Source organism: Marmota monax, unplaced genomic scaffold (genome assembly GCF_021218885.2).
Source record: "Marmota monax isolate L192 unplaced genomic scaffold, Marmota_monax_Labrador192_F-V1.1 WCK01_AAM20220418_F8-fsc00088, whole genome shotgun sequence".
NCBI lineage: Eukaryota > Metazoa > Chordata > Mammalia > Rodentia > Sciuridae > Marmota > Marmota monax.
Window position 1 is genome coordinate 6,864,142 of NW_026694492.1, and position 24,890 is coordinate 6,889,031.

The window sequence follows — 24,890 nt, forward strand, 5'->3', positions numbered from 1 at the left end:
GCTCCTTATTGCCTGTTACCGCATTAGAACTGCATAATAACTCTCTCAAGTACCAGTGCTTATATTGAGTTTCGAAACATAGCTCTTGCTTTGATCATTTTTTCCTTTGACTGTAGGGTCTCTCATGGGATGGGCATTCGTGTCTCTGATGCACATCTGCCCTCTGAGTCATTGCTGGACATCTGCTTTGCGCTCTCCTGTTTGTGTTGTTTAGTGCCATCCCTGGATGTCACAAATGTCAGAGTTAGAAAAGCCAGAGAGGAAACATTTGAGGTTCTAAACTTGACCGTGGGTTGGTTTCTTCTTTCTCTGGGTCGGGCTGCTGCTAGGTGGGAAAGGGTGACAGCTCTTCCTGGCTCTGACGCAAACATGGCTAACAACTAACTCTGTCATTCCAGGCGGTTGTCTCCGTTGGTGGAGGTTTTTTCTTCTGTGCTTTAAAATCTGCCAATCTGTTCTTTGGTTAGACTGTGAGCTCGTTGAGAGCAGGGGCATAGTTTTCTCCATTCTCTGTAAATTCTCCATCCATAAGGCGTAATATAAAAGAGTATTTTTGATACTTACCAAGTGATTGCTGAAGAATGATGGTTATGAGTATTTAATATTGTTGTGTGTTTAACCAACAATTTTAAAAAAGTGTAAAGAAAAACAAAGTATAAAGTTAGGTGGATGTAATAGTAAGTAAATGAAGAAACAGGGTTTCCAGGAGCTTTCCCCTTGTCCGTGTCCAAGGAGGAGCATTCTGCAAGCCCTGGGTGCATTTGACGCACTGACACACTGGAATGGCGCACGGTCAAGAGTTCTAATGCTCATTATTATTCCTTAGGGTGCCAAGGATTCGCCCATTCGCCGGGCTGTGAAAGATACCCTTTCCAATCCACAGTCCCCACAGCCATCACCTTACAACTCCCCCAAACCACAACACAAAGTCACACAGAGCTTCCTGCCACCGGGCTGGGAAATGAGGATAGCTCCCAACGGCCGGCCCTTCTTCATTGACCATAACACAAAGACTACGACATGGGTAAGGCTCTGCTTTTCTTGGGCTCCGTGTTCATCGTGAGTTCTGGCATTGATTCTCTGCTCAGCACTCGAAGCTCTTGGGAGTTTGCCAGACTCCAAAGCATGTCTCCCGAGGGTCTCCTGGCCCGCGTCTGTGCTGCAGGTCTGGGCTGGCGGGCAGAGAGGGTCTGAGCACAGATGCCAGCTGCAGGGTATTGCTGTCGGGTTGGCCTGCCTGTCCTCACAGCACACTGGGGACATGGCCAGTATAGTTAGATATGTGGCCACATTTGGAATAAATGTGTTCCATATTGCTAGGGTTTTTTTGTTGTTGTTGTTTTGGTACTTCATCACACCTCCTACAAATTATTTAAAAATACTTTTTCTTTGTCAGATTTCTTTTGAAACTTTATTGACATTACCCCACCTTTCCTGTCCTATGGCTTTAGTTTTTAGTGTTTATGTCACATCAGTATTTTGCATCTCATGCATTGAATGACTTGGTTGTAAATCTGATCACTCTCTTCAGTAAACGTTTTGTCATAATCGATTTTTCTTACCATGTTGTTATCTCATTGTGCTCCTGGATCATTTGTGAGAAAGAACTTGAGTGACGTAGTATGCAAATGTGAATGTGCACCTCTTCATATTCCTCTCTCACTTCATTTCTTTTGCTGAATCCGTGGTGGCTTTTTCAAGGCAGGCTGTGGTGGTTCTTAGAAGTGGCTGGTGTTTTTCTACTATATAATCTATAGACCTCTAAGTCAACTGAAATGTGTTCTTTCATCTCTGGGTTTTGATGCTGCAGGAGGTGCGTATTGCCTCCTGCCCCCTGTCCCTGGTCGTCTGAGTAGAGTCCCTTCCCAGACTCCCTTGGTCCTTGCATCGTTTGTGCTGCTTGCTTAGGACTGATGTTTTGTGAAAGCTGGTTGAGTTTGGAGATTGTCTCTGGTTCCAGCTCTTCAGCCTTGGATCTGCTTTGGATTCCTTTCCCTAGTGGTCCACACCAATACGTCCAGTTGGGAGAGCAGCAGTATAACGTTAAGGAAAAGGCGTCGACCAAGGTGACCTGGACTGTCATTTGTACTTGGTGTGTGGTGTGATGTTAATCCAGTCCTTAAGGACTGGTCTTGAGGGCGCTCCCTACAGTCATGCAGAGTGGTGCAGTATGTCCCTGTGAGGGCATTCTTGGCACCGAGGCAGGCCTGGGCCTTCTGCTGTGAGATGTCTAACATCCTTGGCTCCTGACACTGAGAGCTAATAGCTGCCATCACCCACCCCCGAAATACTGATAACTAAAAATGCCCCACACATTTCCAAACAGTCTTCAGTGAGAGCCGCTCTTACAGCTCTTGCTATTTTGCAGTAAGGGAATTTACTCACCTGCCAAGAGCACTTATCATTGAGATCTGATGACATTCAATTGGTAAACTGATAACTGCGTCTAAGGCATATAATGACACACAGTTTTGTTTGACTCACCTTTTAGTCTAAAGATAGTATTACAGGTTTGTGGGCCAGATGAGAATAAGAGACAGGCAGCTCTTTGGAAAACAGACTAGTAAAGATTGGATTTGGGTCTTTTTTGTCATTGACACAGAACCCTGGCTATCTGCTGGTGTTCCCATTTCCTATAGTGCTTCTATAATTTCAAATCCGTGGCCAGAAATTGGAGCTCCAGAATCGGGGGGGTAAATATTATAAAAGCAGATGGATCCGTGTATGGAGCCACTGTGACTTGCCAACATAAGCTATGATTTTAGTAATTTGAACTAGCTTAGTAATCAAATCCCCTAACCTTTTCACAGCCTTTCACGCCACAACTGCAGTGTAATTGCAGCCGGGCAGATTTTATTTTAAATAGTACTATCCTTATTTATTGCTGCCACCATTGCTGAATGAAGCCCAGTTTTAATTTCCAGTTGCCCCTTTTTACCCAGATAACTGTTATTGACTAATTTACTCATTTAAAATTTTAATTTGATAGAACAACATTTTGTCACAGATGCTGCTGTTAAAAATCCTTAAGGGGACAACTGGACATCCCTCAAGTTGCCACCTTCTTCCCTAAACCCAGGTGTGCTGACCCGGCTGCATTATCTCTAGTCTCAGTATAGAAGATGCACTCGGAGTGCCATGTCTATTTTAACAAATTACAGAGGGGCAGGGAACAGTAAAGATGATTTTCTGACTTAAAATTTGGTTTGTTTACTTTCTGAAAGAATAAATAGGAGGACAGTGCAGCCCTCCTTAGATTTGACCATTAGGATAGGAAAAGGAAAAAAATCTGGTAGGACAGTTGATAATAATGAAAATAGTACTCCTCCCCCCTTTAGCCCGGGAACTTCGGATTCTGGTGCTAACCAGAAGCAGCAGAAGATCCAGGCCCATGCTTCCCCGGGTGCACCTCAGGTGTTTTATGACAGCCATTCCTAGACACGAATGATGAAGGTAGCCTGCTGACAGTCCATTTGGAATATGCGTAACTATTTTAAAAGGAAACAGAAAATACAGGAAAGAATAGCCTTGTCTCCACCTGGGTCAGGTAGCAAGGAGTGCATGCTAAAGGCTGTTAAGTGGCGGATGGCAGCCCAGGAGGCCTCACCTGGTGTTCTCTGCTAAGGGAACAGCTCAAAGAGTGTCTGAGTACAAAAGGATGTCCATGCCTCTCACGGCACAAAGCACCAGCTTGTTTTTGTAACAAGAAAGATTACACCTTAGTTAAGTTTCAGCTTTGTTTTCTTTCCAAGTTCAAACAAATAAAATTGATTGTAGCCTAGGCATGGTCTCTTCCAGGAAGGAAAGAAGGAAAAACACAGCTGTTTTTTTGAACTGACCAGGACTCCCATCTCTTATATTTTTAAGACTTAGGGAAACCCTGATTTAAGAGAAGATGCTGAACCTTTGCATTCCATTTAAAAACACTTTCAATTGAATTGAAGAAGCAATTCACGCATGAAAGAGATCCCTGACTACCAAGGAGAGGGATGAACAGCCCATGTGTCTGCATATTTGATTCATTTGTATTCTTATCATTCGAGACCTCATTAGCCTTCCACCTTCCTGTCATCTCTGAAGCTGTCCCTACTGACCCTAGGCCTCAGTGGGAGAGCAGCTTTGTGATGATCTCCAGACAGCCTCAGAATTTGATCACTGGCAGCTACTACCATTATTTTGATTATTGGGGAAATAATATGACCCCTCTGGCCCTCACGTCCCAAGAAGTCTGGGTTTCCATGTGATGCCAGTTTAGCAGACTGTGAAGCTAAGCTTATATTACACTTCTTGCTCCACTCCAGTCCCCACACCAACTGGAATTTGCTTTAATCTCGGCTTCTATTTTTTTTTATTTTTATTTTTTTTATTTTTTATTGTTGGTTGTTCAAAACATTACATATTTCTTGATATATCATATTTCACACTTTGATTCAAGTGGGTTATGAACTCCCATTTTGCTAAGTGAAGCTAGCCAATCCCTAAAAAACAAATGCCAAATGTCTTCTTTGATATAAGGAGAGTAACTAAGATCAGAGTAGGGACGAAGAGCAGGAGAAGAAGATTAACATTAAACAGGGATGAGAGGTGGGAGGGAAAGGGAGAGAGAAGGGAAATTGCATAATCTCGGCTTCTTTCTCCCTTTCTCTAAACTACCAGCCAGTTGTCTTGCACACTTGACTTCATGTGATTGGAAGGTGTGACTGGCCTTGGTACAGCATGCAGAAGCCCTACCTCCTGTGTGTAAGAGTCTGGCTCTACACCTGGCATGGTCATTGGCTACATGGGCACCCAAGAGTCCTTGGAAGCTGTGACTTTACCCAGTTGGGCAGCTTTGGTGGAGTCCTATGCTTTAAGTTTTTCCTCTGTCTGCAATTAACTAGTCACATAATTTTACCAGATTACCAGCTTCTTGGACCTTCTAAATCCCAAATCTGTTTAGTATATATGTTTATTCTGCCTGCATTCAAGTATGCTGTAGAATACTGGATTTTGTGTCATTTCTTAGTCTTTAAATATATATATATATATATATGATTCAGGGTCAGCATTCATTACAAATGAAATAAATCATTAAAAGATTGGTTCCTCAATTAGAAGTTTGCTATAGTTGACAGAAAGCAATGGTTCGTTTTATTTTCTGTGAACTCTTGATTCTTACCAGTTCCCAAATCTGTCATTTGGTTACAATCCTGGGATAATATAACTTATTGTTGGCTCAGAAAACTGTTGAAGCAGAAAACCTTTTTAATAATTTGACAGCAGCAAATGCTTTGATAAAATTGAATGAATCTAATGTCAAATGTCTCAGAAATTTGATTTTTAATCCTGAGCTGATAATGTGTTATTCTGATTGACACTGCATTATTTTGGGTTTTAGCGTTCGTTTTCTAATCGTCTGAATTTAAAGACATGGATCCTCAACTGAGCGTGGTGGCGCATTAGTTAATCCCAGTGATTTAGGAGGCTGAGGAGGGAAGATCCCAAGTTTAAGGTTATCTCCAGCAACCTAGCAAGACCCTGTCTCAAAATACAAATGGCTGGGAATGAAACTCGGTTATAAAGAGCCCCTGGGTTCAATCCCCAGTACCACCCTCCCCACCAAAAAAGACATGGATTCTCTGAGTTACATCACATTTTAAGTGGTCTATGCATGTATCGTCTTTTGATCAGGCAGTCCCCAGACTGTTTTTTTGAACTAACCAGGACTCTGATCTCTTATATTTTTAAGACTTGGGGAAACCCTGATTTAAGAGAAGATGCTGAACCTTCGCATTCCATTTAAAAACACTTTCAATTGAATTGAAGAAGCAATTCACACATGAATTTGTGCAAGTCAGTGTTCTAACACTCAGTTTCCTTACTTCAAGAAACAATAGACCCTGCACCAGCCTCCTAACCAGGGGTGCTACAACATGGTGCATCTCGCTATTCTTTGTAGATCATGGCTCAAGTTTTAGAGTCTACATTTCTTTTCTGTGGTATCTCATGAAACATATCCCTTAAGAAAAATCTCTTGTAAGCTTTTATACTAAAGCATGAATGAGAATCCAATCAGGAGAACTCAGTTGGGAATCTGGGTAAAGTTCCAAAGCGAGGGTCCTATGATTTCACCGGATGAAACGGACTGTCTCTGGAATAGCCACAGGACTTCCCATCAGACCAGATTCGGAATCTATATAGCTCAGGAAGGAGTGGAGGGTGCCAGGCCCACAGGACTGCTGTTCCTCCCACATCAGGGTCCACAGGGACATCCACAGCCCTTGTCCTGCCCCCTCTCTGAAGTGGCGCCATGTCACCAATGGCTCCCTCCACTCTGATTTCCAAGGTAAATCACTGCTGCAAGCCTTCCCCCTCAGCTTCTCAAAGTCTTGGGATATAGTTAACCTTTCATTTAAATGTTCTTACTCTCCTTTCACCAAGCACAAGGAGGAAGAGTAGAATCTCATTTGGGAGCTGGTCAGCCAGGCTTCCTGTGCAGAGCAGAGAGCTGGGATCCTTCTGTGGCCCACGCACAGGCAACCTGGTCGATTTGGAATGCCCAATTCAAGAAAAGGAGAGCTGGTAACTACACCAGGGAGTCCCTCTTAACACGGCCCACCCTTTACATTTTTCCTGCAGGAAGATCCACGCCTGAAGTTTCCAGTACACATGCGGTCAAAGGCATCGTTAAACCCCAATGACCTCGGCCCTCTTCCTGTAAGTACATTGGAGGCTCATGGAACAGTCTGAGACTGTTCTTCATTTATCCATCCAGTGTGGATGAAGAAAGGTCCTGAGAGCATCTCCTTCTCCGTACACCCTGGGTCCCATCAGCCTGCATGTCTGAATAGGATTGGGTGTTTGGTGGGTTTCTATTAGTGCATTCCAGGTATGTGTTCAGTAGTTGGGAAAGAAGTTTCTGAATTGCCAGCCACTAGTGGCAGATAGACTGTAAACTAAAGTATGCAAGAAGCATTCAGTACAGGTGACAGTTTAGGCAGCTTGCATTTATTTTACAACGTAGCAGCCTGTGAGTTCCACCCATATTTCTATTTTAGCTAATGGGGAATAAAATGAAAATGGTGTGAGAGAAAAAGGCATAAACCATCTCAGGAAGTTTGTATGTGTCATTTAACCTACAGATATTTCAAGTTTTTTCTTCCTTGTTGGTGACTGTTCACACGTCTAATTTTTTAAGTTCTCTTTGAGGGAGTGGAGCCCTTTGGTCCAGAGGGGAATCCGAGTAAATCTTTCCCATGCATCCTCCTCAGCAACCTGCCCTGACAAAGCTTGGAGTGGGGGCAGGCTCGAAGGCTAAGACTGCTTTCTTTTAAAGGGGATTTTTCTTAACTATTGTTTTCCAAGCATTAAGAAACTTCCCGCTACCTGATGGAGCAAAGTTTGAAGCTACAAAAGTTGGCATTCAGTCTGTTTTCAGTACTATCAATATCCCTCCCCGTTCACGTCTACTTAGTTCCTGGGTTCAGAGACAAAGAGGCTGGAAAATGTTTGGAAGGTACATTGTCAGAATCTGTTGGATTCCAGAGTTTCAGATAGGAAATCAGGACAGATGGAAGGATGAGCACTTACCAGCCTCATCTTAAACAGTATCCAAATCGTCTAGCTCCTGAGTTTGAATAAGGAGAGTTCACAGCCGAGGACACAACCTCTTAATAACATGAATGAAGTCACCGTGTCTAATGTGTTTATATTAGCCCTCCCTTTCCCTCCCTGTACTACTCAGTATTTATTTAACCAAATGAGCTCTTCCAGCCCAACTCTCCCATGGCATGCTGATGCTTCCCCTTAGAGCTTTCAAGATTCCCGCCCCCCACCCACCCCCGAACCAAGGAATCTGAGATGGTTGAACATGTGCATATTGCTAGAGGTCAGGAGTTTACCTGAAATGTTTATATTTTATTTATTCTCGGTGTAAAGATGTATCCAAGAAGAGAAGGGTAAGAAAGGGTTCTATGGTTTTCCAATGTTGCCTCTGTATTTGGAGTCGCTGATTGACGTTTGTATTCTCTCCCTGCCCCCCCACCGTCCTTCCCTGGATGCTAGCCTGGTTGGGAAGAAAGAATTCACCTGGATGGACGGACGTTTTACATTGATCATAGTAAGTCGGGGCTACCCTGGGCGCACAGGTGTTGCTGGGGAAGGGGAGGGGGGAGGGTAATTCAAATGTGATAGTGAAAGCTTTGTCGTTTTGCTTTGTCCAGACAGCCAGGTGTTATGTGGAGAGAATGACCCCCGAGACTCAGTGCCCTCGTACGGTACTGTGCCTTCACCCCAAGTTTGCTTTAAAGTAGCTCCTCAAGCTTTCACCCAATTTGATCTTGCCCCCATTAACTTTTTTTTTTTAATTAAAAAATTTTCTTTTTGGTTGATGATCCCTTGACATTTGCGCTTTATTTAATATATACACTCTGGAAATAGAAAATAAGATTAGAAGCTGATTTAGTCAAAACAAAAGTGTGTATGAACAGTGCTTTAAGCTGCATCCAAGTTCTCTAAACCCTGCCTTCAGAGGCCCATGGCAAGATGCCTTTTCTGACCTTATTTTCTATTCGCGGCATGTTTTCCCCGCTCCCACCACACTAATACATGTGCAGCTGTTTTCCCGAAATCGTAGATTTGCTGAAGACACTTGCTTCAGCACTTATGGATAAGTGTGTGGTTTCTCATTTCAACTAAAAGTTACACTAATAAATGTTTGCTTTTAGCCAGTGGGGTATTTATTTATTTTATTTTGAGGTGACATGTTTTTCTTGGGATCATACTGATATAGCCCTTATACTTTCTGAAAAAAGTTATTTTAAAAAAGAAGACTTCAAATAGATCTCAAGTTCAAGTCGTGTATGCAATCTAGGAGTATGTGAGGGTTCTGTTTTCATGTAACTCGTAAACAGGAAGTCTGTGCCAGTTTTTCTTTTTCTTTTAGTTGTAAATAGACAAAATACTTTATTAATTTTCTGTGTGTGGTTGCTAAGGATCAAACCCAGTGCCTCACATGTGCTAGGCAAGCGCTCTACCACTGAGCTACAACCCCAGCCGCTGTGCCAGGTTTTCATCAGAAAGCAAAGGTGCATGGTTGAGCTACTTGCTGAGAAGTGTGGTCATGAGGAATCCTCATACATGTAGGACCTGTTACACTCTGACCAGCCTGGTACCTCTCGCAGATGTTACTAGGAGACTGAGTGCATTACATGCAGAACTTTGTTTTCAGGGACGAGGGTTTGAGGGGTTAGAAATTGAATTAAGAAAGGGCCCCTCGATTCAGAATTAAACCAAAAGTAGTCTTACCTGTATTTAGAGGGGTAAGCTACCCTTGGGTTTAAATCATATTTCAGCACACACATAGGTTAGTTCTTTCAGTCTTTGATCAGGAAAAACATACTGAATTACATACTTTGCAGATTTTCACAGGGATCATAAATTTACTACAAGAAATGTTTTAAAATGTATGTGCATACCCCAATTTTCCGCTCAATACAACATTTATTTATAATTCTAAGAATTCGCTAAAGCAGGGAAGAGGTCACATCTCTCTTCCTATTAAAAACAAAAAGCAGTTACCTTTTAAGTGTTTTATGCATTATAATTTCAATTTTCAAAGAAATATTGACCATTTTATTAAAACTAGGTCTTCAGTGGTAACAGCCTTGCTCTGTGACCCACAGAGAGCATTTCACACATTAAGGCATGTCCTGGCTTAGGTGACCTGGAAAGAGCTTAAGAGAATGTTCCTAAGCACCCCCAGGAGTTGGAAGCAGGAATAGCACTACCACAAAGGGCCATGCTCATGTACCTTAGAACCAAAACCTCAGCCTATTTTCCCAAGGGCACACTTAGGCCTTGTATATTCAGGTGCTTAATCAGTGGTGACTTGAAGTCAGGTTTGTGGAAGGTCAGAGGTGAAGGTCTCGGGAAGTTGCCATCCATGGGCATGCTTGTGGCTGGCCGCACCTGCCTGGCTGCTCCTTACTGATGACCTGTCTGCTACTTGCTCCAGTGCTCCTCTCAGGCGCTCCTTGTCACTCCAAGGGAGGCTCCACTTCACTTCTGGGAATTGAGTGATGTGGTTAAGACCCTGCTCAGAGCCTGGTGGATCTGAGCTGTCCTAACATACTTGTGTTCAGGGGCTTGGATATTAAAATGTATTTTGCCTCTGCACAATATACTAAAAGTTGCTCTTAGAGCTAAACTTAGGTGACCAAAAACCATTTAAGAAAAAGGTGTGTTTAAAAGAATCCTGTTAACTTTTCATGCCACATTTCTGACAATGCTCCATAATTTGCTAAGATTCACTTAATGGAACATGATTCAAGGGAGGGACATGACGTTAAAACAGTTCAGTGTCATTTGCTTTTCTACCAAAATCTAGCCTGTGAGAATACAGAACCCCTACTTTTTTCAGAGGCCTTATCCAGTTGGTAGGAATTCTCCAAGCTGGGTTTAGTTAACATTTAGGAATTTCTTTACCCTCATAATGAAGCCTCTCTTTCCAGTTTTCTAACAAAATTTGGTTAATGTTATAATGCCTGCAGGACAGAAATAAGGTCCTTACATATGTTGTTTTACAGTGAAAGCAGTCGTTCAGAAGTTGTTCAGAGACATCCTGTCTTCCTGCAGAGCTGGATTGAGTAGAACATGAATGCGTTTGTCCTTTAAATAATTAGGTCATTTAATTTTTTTCCTGCTTTATAAATTTTTCTTGAGAACTTAGACATTTTCCAGATTCACAATATTCAACAAAGGACTAAATTTCAGAAGCAATGAATGCTCAGTACTGGTCTTCAGTTTAGACCCCTCGGTTCATTTGATTGATATCTTATCAAATAGTTCCTAACATCTGGAATGGAACCTCTAGCCCTCTTGGGAGGGATATTATTCTCAGGACCAGAATAATTGGCCAAGGTATCTTAAATACAAAAGTTAGAAAAGAAAATTCCAGTGATTCCTGTTTTGTTCTCACTTGCCAATAGTCTTACCAAACCAGTTAGTAGTAGCTAAATTGGCTGAGTTTTTCATCGTTCTGTTTCCTTTCTATCCTTTTATTTGAAATTTAATGTCTCAAAGGTAAAAGGCAAGTTTAGACTCAAAAGTTCTTTTAAACAAAAGCTTGGAGAACTGAACCCTTTGTTCGTATATTGACCACACTTAGCCACAAATTGATATTTATCATAACCACATGGGAACTTGGTTTGTTTTCACCACCAGCTTCGTTCAGTCATTACAGAGATCACACATGGAATCCCCTTTTACATGCTAGACCTCTGTTCAGTGGTGGAGAGGGGGCCTCAGAGATGAATAACCCAGCCCCTGCCCTCCAGGGGTGCATGTCCAGGGCATGTCTTAGGTGTACTGGTGAGGGTCTAGAGCAGTTGCTGTTTGAGTGCAGGTGGAGAGAGCTGGAGAGGGCCAGAGGGAATGGTTCCCTTTCAGACCGCTTCCTCCCATGGCGTGGGACTGAGCCTGGCATGGGGAAGAGCAGCAGTTCTAGGGGTGTGGCTATGGGCAGGTGTGCTGTGTTCAGAGAAGTGCAGTTTCTCCCACCTGCTGTGCACAGAGGAGACCCGTGTGACACCCAGCTCAAGTCAACAAGTGTCTGCCAGGTGTGGGGACTCGGGTTCATTCTGCAGGTGGTGGGGAGCTCCAGAGGGCTTTTCCAGAGGTTAGTGACAGTGGTCAGAGAACCAAGAGAATAGAAGCGTCAAAAAAAAAAAAAAACACCCCAGCAAGAATCCTTAAAGAGACAGTTCCGTTACCACCAGGAGGTAGGGGTGGGGACGTGGCCAGGTTCCTGGTGTGAACCACAGGCGGACTGCAAACCTGCTCTTAGGGAGCATAGGCTTATGTGGCAGTTCTGAGGATTGCTGATCTGTTCTTTTTGGGCAGAGGCGAGCAGAGGCCTCCTGGGGAGGCTGGGTATAATGCTGAGGATGGAGCTTGCTGCTCAGGTATGGCAGACGGTTCTGGTAATCCTCCTGTACTGGCAATAGCCGATTTATTTTTTGATTTTATGACAAAGTCTAGTCGAAACAGTTAAAATCCAAGTTGATGTTTTAAGGCCCCAACTCTGCTGAATGCTTTATTTGGTTTTCTTTTGTTTTCCATCACAATAGCAACTTTTCCTTTCCAAAGTCTTCTGCTTTCAAGGCAGGGGACACAAAAATGCCATTTTCTTCTAAAACCATTTAGACTCTTCATGCAAATTTTATGCCAGCGTGAAAGCAAAATAAGGATTCTAAAAGAGTCATGAGCTCTGGGAGCTTTTCTTTTAAAAAAAAAAAAAAAAAAACTTTACCTCTGCTTTTATTAAAATAACATCAGACTTTTAGAAATTCCTGGTACACTTTTTACAACTGAGTGCATTGGGAATAGTCCTGCCTCAGGGTAGGTGCACACAGGGTTCCACACCACTGCCACCCGCCTTGGACCAACTTATAGGACCCATCTTCCTCAGTCCTCCCCTTCCCTGCCCCTGCAGCATACACCAGGAATTCCTAAAGTCTTTAATTAGGCACAGTAGCAAATCCCAGCTGCTGTGTTCAGTCCCCTAGACCCAAGTAGTGCTGAAGGTAATGTAGACTCATTTGGAAGAAAGAAAAACCGCTCTGCCCATGTGGCCCAAAGGGACACTTCCTCTGGAGTCTTCCTGGGCTGCATCTAATACCCCTTTTTTGGACTGCCCTAGCTGCTTTGGTTTCTGTGTGCGTGTGAGTGACGCATGTAATGGATTGTATTTGTTCAATGCAGGATTCCTAATTGAACGCGGTTTTTCAATACCATAAGCAAATAAAACACTATTTGAAATGAGGGGGAAAAAATCGTGTGTGTGTTAACCTTCTGGGAAACTAAAACTTTTTATGCCTTTTTTTAATTAAATGAAAATCAAGATCAAGTTATAAATCCTTGAAAGAACAGGGGTTTATAATTGAAATTTCAGCAGATTGCTTGCCAAAAACAATGCAGAAAGATGGTTTCACTTTAGTTGTGCATCTTCAATTGAGTATTTTTAACTAAACAGTATGTGAGGAATTTCCACATAGTTACCTTCTAACCCTAAAATACTAAGTCATTACCCTTGTGGGGGGGACACCATGTAAGGCACTGGACAACTTTTGAAGAACCCAGAAATCATTCTTGCTAAAACATCCTTTGCATAAAATAGACTTGAACTAATGTGCTGATTTTTTTTTTTTTTTTTTTTAACATTTTCAGATAGCAAAATTACTCAATGGGAAGACCCAAGACTGCAGAACCCAGCCATCACTGGCCCGGTCAGTATTCTCAAACTCTGACCCTTCAGTATAAGCCTTTGATTTCATCTATATATGCATCTCTTGTGTGTGACTGATCACCGTGATGCCAGGGATGGGAATGAATGAGTTGTTTAACATTCCTCCTCCTCACCAAAGTTTCCAGGTGGGGTCCAGCTAAGTGTGCCTTTTCATGGGATGTTCATTGTGAAGGAAAAGAATATGGTTTGATTAACGGTAACAGAATGAAGTGTTTTTCATTCTCCTTTGTAAAAGGGTGGTTTAAAAGTATAATTAAAATTTCTCCCTTTCTCCTTCTCTGATGCAAAGCCAGGCCTTTATTTTGTAGAGCGTTGTCATTTCTTTAAGCCACAGTTAGTAAACAGGCACTAATAAATTTACATCTCTTCCAACTTTAAACATCTGTAGGCATTTGGATGAGGTGGTTGCTACCTTGGGGGAACTGACAGTTAAGGATCTTTAACTCTGCTGACCCACTCACTTTCTCACAGCTGTGCCTGAATACGAATTTTGTGGCTTTGATTCAGTTCAAATTATATTTTAAATGATGAAGAGATGTCTATCTGAAAACTTCAGAGATGCTGCAGGGCCAATGTGCATTGAGGACTGACATCCTCTGGCCGTTTGGTTTTGGTTTTGGTTTTGGTACTGGGGATTGAACCCAGGGCTGCTTTAACATCAAGCCACACCCCCAGCCCTTTTTATTTTTTGAGACATCATCTCTCTAAATTGAGTACAGCCTCACTAGTTGCTGTGGGTGACCTCTAGCTGGCAATCCTCCTGCCTCAGCCTCCTGAGTCACTGGGATTACAGGCATGAGCCACTGGATCTGACTCCTCTGACCTTTTTTTTTTTTTAATTCTTTCATTGAATTTGTTCAGCCATTTTGATACTATTCCCTCTATAAAATGCCCCCCAATACAGTCAAATACTTTTTTCTCTCTGTAGTCTAAAAAACACTGCCGTGCTTTGATAGCTTCTTTTTTTCATATTCACACTAAAATTGATTATTAGAATGGTATTTCCCTTCTCCATTATTAAAAACAAGGCAAATTCAAGAAACAATGTTGTCTGCAATTGACAGAAGATGGTTCACATGATGATGTTGAAGTTTTCACTATTTTTTTTTATCACTTATCAGTCACCCACCTTCACTCAGAACACTACTCCTTTTTATTTATTAGTTATCAGTGAAAATTATTTAGCATTATAAATTCAGGTAGGTTTGCTCCCAAGCAAGATATCTGTTCTTTCTGTTTTCTGTTAATAAAGGAGACTTGCTTGCTTTTTTATTGTTATTAGTGATACTGCTTTCAGTAGGAATATGTGTATTTAGGTATTTGCCAACTTGGGGTAGATATTTGGCTCTACTATTGAGTTCTAAATATTGGGCAGTTTTCATATGATTTTTCTCCTTGATTTTTGTAAATATTTATCATCTCCTTTTCAGCATGGATTAGAGGGGGTTTTGCCTATCCACCTCTTATTTCCAGTTGTATTGCATTGTTAAGGGAATATTGTTAGGTATTTGAAACATAATGGAGGTCTGGTTATTTTTTGTAAGTGTTCTTTTTGTGTTTTTAAGAAATATGTAGTGTCTCTCTGGATGTAGAGTTCTTGATGTGTGCATTAGGTCCAGGTTGTGATGTTTAAATTATCCAGATCCTTACTACCTTTTTCCTGATTGTCTGATCCACTCAAGATTTGTATCAAAATCTCCGTAGTGATTGTTGCTGTGTGAGTTTTGTTGGTTTGTGTAATCACACTCACTTTCTCTCTTCCTTAGTGTTTGTATGGTGTATCTTTTCTATCTCTTGCAGTTTTTCTCCTCCTTTCTTGCCAAGTGATAAAAGTATAAACAGATTTCTTGGCCCACCATTGGCTTTTGTCTCCATTGTTCCCCAAGGTTTTCACTGAAGTGCACAGTGCACTTGTGGTTCTGAGTGTGTGGTCTGCAGAGCACAGGCCTCTTCTGGGAACTTTTTTTGAAATGCATGTTTTCAGGTCCCACCCCAGATCCATTGACTCAACAGCTTGGGGTGGGACAGCAGTCTCTGTTTTATGGAGCTCTCCTTGGGCTGCTGATGCCGTCTCAAGATGAGAGCCTCAGCCCAGCAGCACCACCAGTGAGCTGGAGTGGGGACCTCTTGGTCTTCCACTCTGAATGTCTGGTCGGACCTCTTTCGAGGTGAAGTTCAGCTGGTGAAAGAATTGTCATTTAATTTCCTTCAGTACTTTGGAGACATTCTCACTTGTCTTCTGGCTTCCATACTGATGGCAAGAAGTCTGTTGTCAATCTGTCATTTCTGTGTGGGTAAATAGCTCTGTTCTCTGGTGACTTTAAGTTTTTTCTCTGTGCCTTTAGTGTCCTTGAATTTCACTATGTGGATTTCTCTCTGTTTATCCTGCTTTGGGCTCAAGATTTTTCGACACAGGGAATCAGGTCATCTCTCTTCCAGAAAATTCTCAGCTGTTGTTTCTTCACATACTGCATGTTTTCATCCTCTGTAGATCTGTTTGTTTGGGGCAGTACTGGGAATCAGGGTCTTGCTAAGTTGCTGAGGCTGACCTTATACTTGCAATGCTCCTGCCTCAGCTTCCCGAGCGTGTACCACCGCACCAAGCTCTGAGTCTGTCTTTGTAACTCCTAAATGGGCCTTTTGGTTTTCTCGCATATTGTCTTTCTTGTCTCTTAACTTTCACATTCTCTCTCGTGCGCGCTATCACTGCCATATTGTGAATCATGACTTAGTTCTACCAGTGAATTCTTTTTTAAAGTTTTTATAGAATCTATTCTTTATCTGTTCATTGTATCTAATATTTCAGTGACTGTTTACTTGCTCCAAGTACTATTTAATGGTCTTGTAAATTTTGCTTTTTTAATTCGTTCATCTCCTTTACCATTTTAAAAACACTTATTTAGTATGTCTTTTCGGGTTATTTTATTATATCTGGTCCTGAGGCATTAAATCTCCTACTCATTGTCTATATTCTCCTTAATGGTAGTTTATTTTGTGTGTGTGTGTGTGTGTGTGTGTTCATCTTCATTTTCTTTCTAGGTGGCTTTTGTAAATCCTGACCTGTCTTTATAGTCAACTTGTTAGCCTAGGTTCATGCCACTCAGTTAGGATAACTGAACCTCATAACAGGTTTGGAGTATCGGTTTATTACAGGCCTGTTTCTTTTGGTTTTTCTCCCATTTGTGGTCCCAGCTAGGTTAGCCTCTTTCAGTGTCTCTTGGCCAGTAGATACTTTTCTTTTCCCCACTAAGATGTTAGGGTCTAAACAGAGAATTCTGCTCTGGCACCCTGGAACATATAGACTGTTGACAAAATTGTGTGTCCCTGTGGGAAAAAGATGAACAACTAAACACAAACACCTGTGTCTGAGTCCAGTGCCCCCTTGTTCCTCTGAGCCCTACTGCTGACGGGATGCCTATACCCTCTCTTTTTCCCCAAGTTTTCAGAATCTTAGCTCTGAATTGATCCAGCATTTATACACATTTGTCAGATGAGGAGAGACCCTTTCTGTGGTGGCTCAGTGTACAGCAGTTCTCAGAAATTAGTATGTGATCTCTCTGACGGATGCGTCAGTAGCGCCGTTAAGTGCTGTCCATACATGCTGCTAGAAGGAAGGCCATCTCAAGGACTGTCAGCTGATTGGGAACTCCCAGCAATGTACTCGGGGCAGGTGTTATCACCAGCTCACCAGAAGCTCAGAAAGCTAATCGTGTTGTCGCCAATTCCCAAAATGTCAGAACAAAGACTAGAGCCCTGATGTTCTGGCATCACCAGTTATCTCCACAAGTCTTTTTGGTCCAGCATCACCCAGAATAGAATGACACAAAATATTTGGAACGGACCTACACAATCAGCTAGGTTTCGCACTACCAAGAAGGGAACGTTTTCAAAGCAGAGCCAAAGGGCTAAGTTCACAGGTATGTTAATTTTTCACATAGGTGTGTTTTACAAGTTAAATTGTATGCAAGAAAATGAGATGCCAGGTTTTCATGAGAGGATAAATAATTTGGTGTGTCTGATGCAAGAAACATACACATAATTCTCTTCAGAAGCTGCTGCGTATGGCCATCTCTGTCCTGGTATGCAGTTAGAATCTTTGCAGGAAATTTTTCCATCTTGAGAAATACCTCTTGAGAGGAAGGATAGTTAGCACTGGAGGAGAATGATGTTTGTTTAACTTTCTTGCACCGTTCCCCGGAAGAAGAAAGACCAAAGACCAGAAATATCTCAGCTTCCTATTTCCACCCACATCTAGTCAGCACCTGCCGGTTACAAGGCAAGCACAAGAATGGATGTCACGGTGGGGGCCAACATTTGAAATCTGTTCCTTGGGAAATTTTTCACCTTTTAAATGCCATTGAGCTTTTTCTGTAAACAGTGATGAATATTAACGCATTTTTTCAACACTTGGGAAGGGGAAAAAAAAAAATTACTGGGAATCAGACATTTAGAAATGAAAGAGACCGAAGCTGATCTGATCAGACCCTTCTGCTTAACCATGAAGATGTTCCTTAGCAGAGAGGACATGTCAGAACTGCCTGGTGGCAGCGTCTTCCTAAAATTCAGGTGGTCTATGCCTGTCCTTAGAGAATGGAAGGAAGTCACATCTTCAATTTAATTCCCCTCAGTCACAGTCCTAGCTGAAGGCATCAACCAAAGGCTTTCCCTCCTCAGGATTTGGTACTCACTGTCACTGGCCTGTTCCCTTTGCTCAGAGGTCCCCCAGAGCTGCCCTTCCTGACCACCTCACACAGAACTGAACTCTGCACTGGATGGACGGATGTTTTTCTCCCTCGTGATACCTGCATTTGTTGATCCTCATATTTCTCACTGCCTGTCGGCCCCAAAAGCTTGTTAGCCTCCAGTTAACTGGGAACTGGAAAAGGACCTTTTTCATTATGTACCATTATTCCCTTAGCACTTAAAATGCCTTGCACACCTTGCACAGAGTCGGGCTCAGGAAATGTCTGTTGAACAAATGAACAAGTGAACCACCAAAAAGTGATACATAGATTTTAATTGTTCGTGGAGTGTAGTGTTGGTAGAGCAGAGAAAACCATGTCTTTGTTAGCATAAGAACATTGTATCCTCATCTGTACATGGATGGTCGTCCACGTATTGACAAGAGTCAGGATTCATACCTGAAGGCTGAGGACGTGGCTCAGCATAGACACTCGCCTAACATGCGTGAAGCCCTGCATTTAATCCCAGCACCACCACCACCCTCGTCCACACAGGAGGAAAACACACATGATTTCCTCAGACTAAACATTGCCAGAACACATGGGATGTATGGTCGGCTCTCCTGATCAGTGGAAAACTCGAATGAAATGTATGGACCTGAAAACTTAGGACAGGCCCTAGGCAGTATGACTCTTCTCTAGAATGTTCTTAAGGTATATATGTATGATGTCTTCATTGCTCTTGAATTCAAAACAAATGACATGAACATTTTCCATATGGAATGGTTATATGTTTTTGTTTCATGAATTATTTGTTTAATCTTATGAAACGGAGGGTGAAGGACAGAAGCATTTGCTCTTCGCTTTCTCTCTTTATGGTCAAGAATAAGCATGACAAAAGGCTCAGGGGTGTAGTCTGGAAACATTTTCCTGAGAATTGGTATATTTTATTAACTTAGCCTTAAATGATACGAGCATAAGTATTTGCTTCCTAGATTTATACTGTTCATTAAAAAGCAGTGAGTTTCCACTTGTGAGGTGGGTGCTAGTGTCTCTGTGTATATGCAAAAGACAGTCCGTTCTACTTCATTAAAAAAAAAAAAAATACTATGAGCCTTTTCAATAGCCTAGTCAGGCTCTGCCTCTAAGCTGCTTTACAGATAGCAAATAAGGGCTATGTAAATGGTACATAAAAATGTTGTTACTCTGCCTGAAGAGACACCAGAACTTTTGAATAGTTTCAGCTGGCTCGGATGTTAGCCCACCCCTGTGGCGCCATCCCTGTGCTTCATAGAGAAGGCATTTGAGGTTTACAGAAATCCTCATCCAGGAACCCTGAGTAGGAAGGAGCACCCCTGGTGACTCCTCTGTGGAGGTCTTCCCAGAGCGCCATCTGCCCAACTGCGTTCCTCACCAAGGGTGTTAATTCACTTTTCTGTCTACCCATGGTATTTCCCCCAGAGGTTTTTAAAGCATGAATAGACTTTTCAAAATGCCCAGTATAGGTCATTTTGAGTTGTGTGTTAAAACATCAAGAACAATAACTCTTAACAGGGGAAATGAGTAATATATATCCCAGTGGCTTGAGAGGATGAGGCAAGAGGATGGAAAGTTCAAAGCCAGCCTCGGCAAAAGCGAGGTTCCAAGCAACTCAGTGAGACCCTGTCTCTAAATAAAATACAAAATAGAGCTAGGGATGTGGCTCAGTGGTCAAGTGCCCCTGAGTTCAATACCCAATACCCCCAAAATATATATGTGCACATATATATGTATGTCTATATTTTAGAGTCTGATGAAAATCACATAGAAAGCATATTTAGTTTGTGCAGCACACCCTAAATGATTTTTTCACTGCAAAGACAATTGTTTTTGGGGGTGAAAGCCCCATTCTGTGCCGATTAGTCCTAAGACTTTCCCATGTGCTGCGTAGACATTATGTAAATGTGCTATGAAAAATATGGGAAGTAAGTATTTAAGGTTTATGATTCATGAAACTCCCTGAATGTTGGCTCGGTGTACATAAATTTCAAGCAAATTGTTTGCATTGTCTATATTTATAAATTTATCTTCCAGGCTGTTCCATACTCCAGAGAATTTAAGCAGAAATATGACTACTTTAGGAAGAAATTAAAGAAACCCGTGAGTAATCTTCTCTTCTCAAAATGCTGTGTTTGGGTTGTCTGTGAGCTGCCAGAGTTACTCAGAACACACCATTTGTTGCTTTTACATGGATACTAAAAATATTGCCTTCCCTTTTTTACTGCACTTTGATCCACCTGGATCTTCAATCTGAATTTTCTTTTTAACAGAAATGGTAAGTGGAAATTGACTCAGTATTACATATCAAATCACCTGATGGGTAATTTCTTATGTAAAACCTAAAAAGATAGAAATGACTTTTGTGGGATATAAAATAATTCATGACTGCAGTCACAAAATCTGGGGAAGCCCATACAGTTGCATATGGTTGTCATATTTTAGACAGTCTACATTCAGGTTTTAAAAGTGTTCAAGTCCTTCGCTTTAAATTCAGAAGTATAGTTTTAACTACTAACATTTATAAATTATGTAACAAATAATTATAATACTTGGCAGCCTTAGTGTAATTTTTTTTTATTGCAATTCTCGGTGGCAATTTACAACCCAGAAACCCTGTAAGGTTTTTACAGGCGGTGCTGCAAATTACAGTGTTGCTTACCCCTGACCCATCACCCCCAAGTCCTTCCACCTGTGCCTCTTGTGCTAGTTCTGATGGTACTACTCCAGTTTCGGTCTTACAGTTGTGACATCACTGGGAAAGGAGAGTCCACTAATTGTCCAGCTCACACGGTTTGAAAGGTCTATCCTCCTCTCCCTGGGCATGCTCCCAGGTGATGCCTGGAGTTCTGGGCATCCACTGGGATGAGGCACAGATGGCCTCGTCCTCGCTCTGTCCTGGATCACTCCACCTGTGGTTCAAGTGCCTCGCTGATGACTACTTTCCAAATGACTCTCTGTTCTTCAGGGCTCACGTTAGAACACATGTCCTCCAGTGTCAGAAATGACTTGGTGTCTTTGTCACATTTGCACGGCTGCGCTCTGCTCAGCCCCATTCTTAGGGCAAGGCCAGCCCTGGACCTCGTTCTTCTAGGTGGTGGTTCTCACAGCCCACACTTTGGCAGAATCAGGGTGGCACTCCCCGTGACAAATGAACTCGGAGGCCTCGTGGATCAGATTTACCACCTGTGGTCCCTATCAGATATGCAAATGGTCCGAGCCTGGCCAGATGGGGATTGTTTGTAGGTTTTGGTTACCTGTCCTTGATTGAAACCATACATGGAGCTGGCCATTCTCTTGCTAGTAGTTGAAGTGCCCGCACTGTTTGTCCAGAGGACAAGGACGATTTCCTTGTGCTCAGCAGGTTTTCTTCTACAGCGTCATGGCTGACTCAGCTGCAAGTAGATGCCCTGTGTGCCCCATGTTGACACAGTGAGGATTCTGTCTGTGGGAGGGGGAATCCATAAAGGAGAGGATCTCAGTTGGAACCACTTGTCCCTGCACGTTTATTTGAAGCCTGCCATCACTCTACCTTTTTTTTTTCCCCCTGAGAAAGCAAGGTACATATTTACTGTATGGTCCTGAGCTTTTTCTTTTTTCTTTTGTGTAGGCTGATATTCCAAACAGGTTTGAAATGAAATTACACAGAAATAACATATTTGAAGAGTCCTACCGGAGAATCATGTCTGTAAAAAGACCTGATGTCCTAAAAGCTAGACTGTGGATTGAATTTGAATCCGAGAAAGGTCTAGACTATGGGGGCGTGGCCAGAGAATGGTTCTTCTTGCTGTCCAAAGAGATGTTCAACCCCTACTACGGTCTCTTCGAGTACTCTGCAACGTAAGTATGGAGTACATTGAGAATGTGGGTCCCACAGAAATGGTTTTATCCTGAATGAATTTAAACTCAATGGGATGATAAGCTAATCACTCATTTGAAATGAATCAATGCCCAATTCCATCCCTCCTCATCCCGCCATCTCCCGCAAGTCTGGATCAGGCTCTCACTCTACCTGGTGAAATAATGTACTCCATGAACACCTAAAGTTGATTCTTCTCTTGTCTGTTGGGTTCCTGGAATTGAAATTGAAAATGTGTTGGGTAATTATGGTAAGGAACAAGAGGCAATTTTCATTTGTAATGTTCCTTTATTTCAAGAGGAGAATTCATCAGAGTCAGAATTCAGAAAGCGTCATTACATGAACAAGAAAAGTCTCTGAAGTCGTACTTATAAAGGCAAATTATGAAGACTTTGAGAACTCATGCTTGGGACACGAAAGGACCCTACCCTGGTCCTGTAAGGGAAGAACCAGGCTGCCCCTTGCATTAGGATTTCATCTCTGCCAGGCATGGAAAACTGAGACAGACTGAATTGCTTTCTCAACGCATGTTGGCGACTAGTAAGGCCAACCATTTCTCCAGGCTGAGGAATCTTGAAAGTCAAAGGCTGACCTCAGCTACCAGGAGAATGAATAGTTGTGGCCCTTTCCAAGAGGCATTGAGCATCAGTCCTGGGCTTTTAGGAGGACATGTGTTCTGCTGATGCTTCCTCGGGCCACCTGTCTCTTAGGAGTGTTATAGTTAAAGCTTGGTCCCAGGGTTTCATAAATTGACTTCCAGACCACTCACGTATAATCAAATCAAGCCTTTATTGAAGCACACCGGTGGCAGCTGACCAGAACATAAAAGCTGTTCCCCTGATCAGCCCTGAACAATTGCAAGGGCACTCCTTATAAGCCTGAAAACTGAAAAATGGATGTTCAGGGGGTCTAGCCAATGCAAGCAAGCCAGGTTACAGAAGCGGGACAGTGCAGTCAAGTGGAGGGAAGCCTAACCAATCACAGTTAGCCCAGTCACCCCAGTTACAGAAACAATACCTCATTAGGTAGTTCCGTGTTCTTAAAGGTTTCTATAGCAAAAGGAAAAGAACATCTTGCCCCAGTCATGACTCTTCTACTTGGCATGGTTGTTTTGCAGGATGAAGTCATAAAACAAAATGGAGTCACATTTGCTCCTACTATCACAGGAGCTCCTTTAGAAGACAACCTCAGTATATCCTTCTTGGTTGATCTAGCCAAGAATTGCCCAGTGGTGTTGGTGGTTGTTACTGAGTCCATGAAAAAGTCCATTGTGTAATTGATGGAAACCATTGAAGTGGAGGGCAGGATAGGAGGCAAGATCCTCACCTCTCACCCATATGCTCCAAGATGTCCCCTGGAGGAACCTGTCCATGAAGTCCAGTTTGAAAAGCACTGATCCTCCTCATCGTTAGATCAAAGCAGGACCCTTGGGTGCAAACAGGCATCTTGAGGCTTGCCTTGTTGAGATACTTGGGTCTTGCCTGGTACTCTTGAGGCTTTTCAGGACAGAGTGATGGTTATATTAACCAAGTGTGGGACCTGCAAGGAAAAAATCTTAGCCTCTGGAATAAGTTGGCCTCTGTCATGGAGAGGATCTGAAGGGCAGGTGCTGTAGGAGCCCCTGCTCAGCCCCTTCATCATGCAGCCCATCTCATCTTCCCCAGATGCTTGCTGACATTGTTACAGACCCCACGTGGGCAAACGGCAGCTTCTGAAGATCTCTCACTCTGCCTGGCTTGCGTGTTGCTGAGCAGGCCTCAGCAGCTGGGCCCAGCAGAGGATGACTGGATGCTGAGTCCCAGCCTCCCATCACACCTTTTCCCACCAGGTGCAGGACATTTGCCAGAGCACCGCAGGAGCCGAATGACAAATGGCAAAGAAAAATTCAGCTTTCTGGGTTTCTTGTTTAAAATTATGACTGGGCCTTACTTCTCTCTTTTCTTTTCCCAAAGGGACAACTACACACTTCAGATCAATCCCAATTCGGGCCTCTGTAACGAAGATCATTTGTCCTACTTCACTTTTATTGGGAGAGTTGCTGGTCTGGCAGTATTTCATGGGAAACTCTTAGATGGTAAGTGATTTAGAAATCTTGAAGCTGTAAGAACAGGATCATTGCTGTCCATGCTTCTTCTTAGGTTCTTTCACATCACAGATTATAAGTAAAAGCTTCGCTGTTTCTCGTTAATGCAGTGAATAATTTTTATATTTCACCCATAACGGTGATCTTTTTCCTGGTGTCATCTTGGGTACTGAAGACAGAGCGTCTCTGGACAGCTTTAAAAAATATTTTTTAATTTAATTGTGAAGCACAGAACATTCTGTATTTATGCATTTTGTATGTTTGCCAGAATAAGTTTTCTTTAGTGAGAGCTAGATCTGGTGACAGATGGAAAAACTAATTGAAAAGTTAATTAAAATGATCTAATCCATCAATATCCTGCCATTGTTCCATTTGTCCCCAGAATTATTTTTCTAACGTGAAAAGACTAAATAATTCCAAAGTAATATTATAACCCCAGAGTCCCTGCTGAGACAGATGACACAAAATCACTTCATCCTATTTAGAGATGTAAATCATAGGAGAATTTCAAAAGATCTTAGAGAAATTACAGGTCAGACCCCCTGCCTGGCTATGGCTTATCATACAGATTTCAAAAGTCATTTCAAAAGTGCTCCTAAGAGGCCACTGTAGAAATCATCAGTGAGGAGACATCAGAAATATTTTTTTAAGAACTTGGGTATGAAATGTTTGAAAATGAAAGACATTAAGATTAGAGATTGACATTTCAGTTACTGTCGAGAGAGCTATTTCCAGGGGAATAATGTTAATTGCATTCCAATAAATAATTGATATATTTTATATTTTTACTGTTAATTGCTAACTGATTTTGATCCTGACTTCAGTGAACTCCTATTTTAGCGAGGAAAAAAAACCAAAAGCAGAAGAATCACAATGATAGCATGTAGGCAAAAGGGGCAGGGCAGGGGGGCGTGGGGCACACTGAGTGCTCAGAGGAGAAACGGA

At 42.3% G+C, this 24,890-nt stretch overlaps 1 protein-coding gene across 12 annotated transcripts in view; it reads left to right on the forward strand.

The window, feature by feature from the left end:
* Nedd4l (NEDD4 like E3 ubiquitin protein ligase) overlaps window positions 1-24,890 on the forward strand; it is a 316,988-nt gene that overhangs the window by 265,885 nt on the left and 26,213 nt on the right. For 6 of the 12 annotated variants that reach the window (XM_046419505.2, XM_046419509.2, XM_058571354.1 and 3 more), the window contains 8 exons: window positions 827-1,024; window positions 6,619-6,696; window positions 8,044-8,098; window positions 8,202-8,255; window positions 13,207-13,265; window positions 20,041-20,106; window positions 21,614-21,843; window positions 23,815-23,936. In XM_046419505.2, the coding sequence (XP_046275461.1) occupies window positions 827-1,024; window positions 6,619-6,696; window positions 8,044-8,098; window positions 8,202-8,255; window positions 13,207-13,265; window positions 20,041-20,106; window positions 21,614-21,843; window positions 23,815-23,936 (862 nt within the window). The remainder of the gene's footprint in view (window positions 1-826; window positions 1,025-6,618; window positions 6,697-8,043; window positions 8,099-8,201; window positions 8,256-13,206; window positions 13,266-20,040; window positions 20,107-21,613; window positions 21,844-23,814; window positions 23,937-24,890) is intronic. The other 6 variants (XM_046419506.2, XM_046419507.2, XM_046419501.2 and 3 more) reach the window with 3 other exon arrangements.